General features: G+C 38.6%; 1 protein-coding gene across 1 annotated transcript; it reads left to right on the top strand.

Annotated features, from left to right (window-relative positions):
* The first annotated feature begins 973 nt into the window (after nt 1–973).
* Nucleotides 974–4,667, top strand: LOC138852489 (upstream-binding factor 1-like protein 1). The gene is made up of 3 exons (XM_070083479.1): nt 974–1,149; nt 3,837–4,032; nt 4,528–4,667. Exons 1-3 carry the CDS (start codon nt 1,095–1,097, stop codon nt 4,613–4,615), a joined length of 339 nt encoding a protein of 112 aa, XP_069939580.1. The 5' UTR covers nt 974–1,094; the 3' UTR covers nt 4,616–4,667.
* Nucleotides 4,668–5,075: the final 408 nt, after the last annotated feature.

Genomic DNA, 5,075 nt, shown 5'->3' with positions numbered 1-5,075 from the left:
TATACAACATGTTAGGTTCCAGGCTACTGTAGGGCCCTGCTTATACAACATGTTAGGTTCCAGGCTACTGCAGGGCCCTGCTTATACAACATGTTAGGTTCCAGGCTACTGTAGGGCCCTGCTTATACAACATGTTAGGTTCCAGGCTACTGTAGGGCCCTGCTTATACAACATGTTAGGTTCCAGGCTACTGTAGGGCCCTGCTTATGCAACATGTTAGGTTCCAGGCTACTGTAGGGCCCTGCTTATGCAACATGTTAGGTTCCAGGCTACTGTAGGGCCCTGCTTATGCAACATGTTAGGTTCCAGGCTACTGTAGGGCCCTGCTTATGCAACATGTTAGGTTCCAGGCTACTACTGTAAAGTGAAACAGCCTTTTTTTTCATTTTCAAATGCATGTAAAAGCCTGATAACGTGTTTACACTGTCATATATTAAGAAATGTGAGATAGATGGTTGGTGTGGTGGTGAAGGTTCATGATACAGAGAATTGTTTACCTTCTCTTTCTTTTTATAAATACTGATAGACTGCTGGAATGTTTGACAATGAATACATGCACAACTAAAAAGACATTTTATTGTGGCTGTTTTATTCTCTGTGAGTTTAGTCAAGCTAATAGTCTTGATAAAGCTTCTGGAGAATGAAATGTAGCCATCATTAAATGTTTTATTAAGTGTACATGGCTTCTTTAACCTATCACAATATATGTAACTTTCCAACATTATTACAACTTGCTAGAATGAGATTGACTAGGACTGACAATATAACAAACCAAATGCTGAAGAAAAGCCACACATAGCATAGCTTGGTTTTAATATTCTTGCTCTTGATTTAAGAAATTGGAGCTACACTTTCCTTACATTTCATTTGGTTGCCTCCTAGGCACTCTAATGATCCCAGCAGGTAGTTTAGTGTTTCCCCAAGACTATAATGATAATCTGTTTTTGTAAGTGGTTAATGGACAATTACTTACACACAGTATTTGTTTTACAGAAGCAATCAGAAGTTTCTCTGCCCCAAACCCCAGTGATGACTCATGTCACAACCTCAAAAAAGCATACACTTGACCAAGAAAGTCCATCAAAGAAGAAGAAATGCAGAAACCTCTTGATGAGTCTGACGAGGATGCTGGGAAGGATGAGGTTCTGGGTACGTTCATAAATCTTAAAAATGCAGACCTGTGCAGTAATGTTCATATGATCTTTTATGTCTCCATTTTATTATAACCATGTATATATTCAGCCCAGACTCTTAACGTACCTTGGTTGAAATCTGTTGGCAAAGGAATGTTGACACAAATGTTCATTTGATTATTTGACAGTCTTTATTTTGGATGGATAATGAGAACCTTCAAAACCAGGGATGCCAAGCTTGTGATGACACTCTTCAGGTTGCTTGTTCTATCTAGGCTGGAATATTGCTGCACACTAACAGCACTTTTCAGGGCATGTGAAATTGCTGACCAGAGAACTTTCATAGCACGCATAACTGCGATAAACCACCTCAGTTACTGGGAACACTTGAAGTTCCTAAACCTGTACTCCCTAGAATGCAGGAAGGAGAGATACATGATTATATACACCTGGAAAATCCTAGAGGGACTAGTACCAAACTTGCACATGAAAATCACTCCCTATGAAAGGAAAAGACTTGGCAAATGATGCAACATCCCCCCAATGAAAAGCAGGGGTGCCACAAGCATGATAAGAGACAACACAATAAGTGTCAGGGGCCCAAGACTATTCAACTGCCTCCCAGCATACATCAGGGGAATTACCAATAGACCCCTGGCTGTCTTCAAAGCAGGCACTGGACAGGCACCTGAAGTCAGTACCTTGCCAGCCATGCTGTGGTTCTTATGTTGGATTACATGCAGCCAGCAGTAACAGCCTGGTTGATCAGGCCCTGATCCACCATGAGGCCTGGTCACAGACCGGGCCATGGGGGCGTTGACCCCCAGAACTCTCTCTAGGTATACTTCAGGTATTCCACTCAATGGGTCTCTTCTGTTCACATTAAAAGATTTTTATTGTCTTTTTGTATTGGATTATTCCATTTACTTTTTTAACATACCAGCCTTCTCCCGTATAATTTTTAAACTCTTTTGTCCCTATTTCCTTTATACATCCGGATTATGCATACTCTCTGCCAGTCCCCTAGGTACCTTCCCCTTTTTCATACATTTGCTGAACAGAAGTACCAGCCACTCCAATACTATATTACCATTTGCTTTTAAAGTCTCTCTCTTGATCCTATCAGTTTCAGCTGCTTTACCCCATTTCATTTTACCAGCTGCCTCGTACACTTATCCCACTCTCACGTCTGGCTCTTCCTCACTCATAAAAGGATGTTATACTTCCCTGGTCAATGTTTGAAATCACTGCCTTGCTTTCTTCATCAACATTAACAGCTTCTGAAAATATTCCTGCCATCTTCCCAATGCCTCCAACTCCCTATCTAATAACTCCCCTCTTCTGTTCTTTTAACTGTCATATCCATTTGTTCCCTAAGCTTTCTCAACCTTTTTCTTATTCTCAGCAAAATTTGTTGACAGAACCTTCAACCTCCTTCATTTGATCTTCTTTTACACTCCCTTACCACTCCTTTATTCTCACTTTTACTCTCTATATACTAACAATTAATTTGTATAGGCCAAGAATTGTTATCCTCAGTTCATATTGAAGGCCAGTCCTAACTACTGTGTACCACTTCCAAGGGTAACCCAGAACAGTCAGCAAAAACCCAGGTAAAGTGTATATTTACTGCTAGGTGAACTAAGGCAGAGGTGTAGGGAAACTTACCCACATGTCTTGCCCAGTCAGGAAATTGAATAGTGGTACTTATCACTTGTGATGCAAACACTAAAATTAGTATTTAAATATTGTCTCATTATGTTAGTTCCTAGGTCTCTCTATTTCTTTTAGTACAGTACAGTACAGTACTTCTAAACACCAGGGATCATCTTTTCATTCTCATTTTTTTGATATGTAGAGTCATTCAGCATTTAATTCCACATAATAAATATCTTCAGTGTGACTTGCAAACTGCACTGTTCACATATGACGATATGTATATTGTGAATGAGGAATTACCATTAGGAATGTGATATTTCATAATAGGAAATTTGCACAAAACCAACCCAGGTAAAGTTAGGGAAACCTGTAAAGTATTGATGCACTCAAAGTAAATTTTTTATTCTGTACCACAGTACATTATTCATTTCACTTCTGTACAAGAAGAGACTACATCTTATCAGCATCACAAGGTGTTCATTGGTAATGTCATTATTTTTCTCAGCTAAGAATTGTATTACATGTATAGGTAGTAGGTTGGTAGACAGCAACCACCCAGGGAGGTACTAAGGTCCTGCCAAGTGAGTGTTGTAAGAGGCAACTAAAATGCCGGGAGCAAGGGGCTAGTAACCCCTTTGTATAAATTACTAAATTTAAAAAGAGAAACTTTCGTTTTTCTTTTTGGGCCACCCTGCCTTGGTGGGATATGGCCGGTTTGTTGAAAAAAAAAAAGAATTGTATTAAGCCATTATAATTATGTGAAGTTGAAAGCCTGAGAGTGTCATTCAACACAAGGAGTGGTGGAGGCTTGAGCCTCAATCTGCTTAATAAGAGGCAGAGACACTACCTAGTTGTACTGTGCAATGATACAACTCAAGAGCTCTTGATTGATGGAATTAGAACTACTCTCCCTTTCCATGAGTCAAACAATATTTGTATCTCATTCCCCAGGTATTGTTTGACACCAATGAGTTCAGCATTTTCCAATAAATTTATGTAATGTAGAGGGTCAGTAGGTGTAAATGTGTACTTTATCTGTTTCAGAGTCTCAAAGTTGGACAAAACAAGATGAGTTACAGCTTTTAACTAACATGAAAGCACAATTACCCCGGAAGGATAAAGTGAGTTACCGCACAAGACTCAAATACTTCAACTGGCAAGCAGTTACAATAGAAAATTTTACAGCTGATGAATGTAAAAGTCATTTTCAAGAAATTTTAACAGGGATTAAATCAGTGAAGTGAGTGAGATGTTCAGCTGAATATTGTACAGTAGCTATTTTTTTTTTTTTTTTAATTATGCTTTCTTTCATAGCATCACAAATAAGCCACAGTCTGGAGAAGAAACTTTACATGATGTTTGACTCTGCCGTAGCTGCTATCCAGTCACAGCCTGATGGTCATCCAGTACTGGCTGAAATGTTGTTAATGTTTCCTTTCCACATTAGGGGTTGTTTGCAATTTACTTGACATACAAACCACAGTACTTAGTACTCTGACTAGGGCATGCTACCTGGAAAGATTGCTTAGAGTGTAGAACATGAAGTCCATGATGAGTGGTACTTTGATACTATTGAAGGGATCTTGATTTCAAGAAATGGGGATACCCTACATTGAAATTGCTTCCCTCACCCCAGGCACTGTAACCCCTTACAGGTTTAGTGCTTCCCATGACTGTAATATCCTTCACTGCTCAGTTCCTGTCAAATGCTTATTTTTTATTTATCTTATGTTAGGACACTCACCATGGTTTTGGATGAAGTTGTAGAAAACCTGCCAGAAATCAGCTTAAAGAAGAGGAAGATCTTGTTACCTATTCATTGATACATAAAATACAATATGAATAGAAGTCATAAGGAGCAATTAACCACTGGGGTAAGTTTTCTCAAGACCTGAGTGCATTATTTTCTGTAAAAACATATTTGAGTTTGCAAGGGGGAATTCAAGGTTTTTGTCTGCTTAGTTAACTGACTGACGGAAAATGGCTGTCATATCAACTTTTAAACCTCTATCTGGAGTCCACTACCATTTTTATCATTGTCCAAATTGTTTTGCTTCTTTATCATTAGTGCTTCATTTTTTATTATAATTCTTTATCATTCATATTCAAAAAATATTAATTGATGGTGGTGTAAGAGACAGTTATTAATTGTAGGTCACTTTAAGTAAGGAGAGTAGTAGTTACCACCCAGAACCTATTAATAATGGTAAGTTTTCTCCACCCATCAGTAGGAATAAATTTCAGAAGTTTAATTCACATTTTCCAGCCTAATAACCACCAGAG

This window comes from Cherax quadricarinatus, chromosome 9 (genome assembly GCF_038502225.1).
Source record: "Cherax quadricarinatus isolate ZL_2023a chromosome 9, ASM3850222v1, whole genome shotgun sequence".
Taxonomy (NCBI): Eukaryota; Metazoa; Arthropoda; class Malacostraca; order Decapoda; family Parastacidae; genus Cherax; species Cherax quadricarinatus.
Note: the sequence above shows the minus strand (reverse complement) of the source record. Positions and strands in the feature narration are given on the sequence as shown.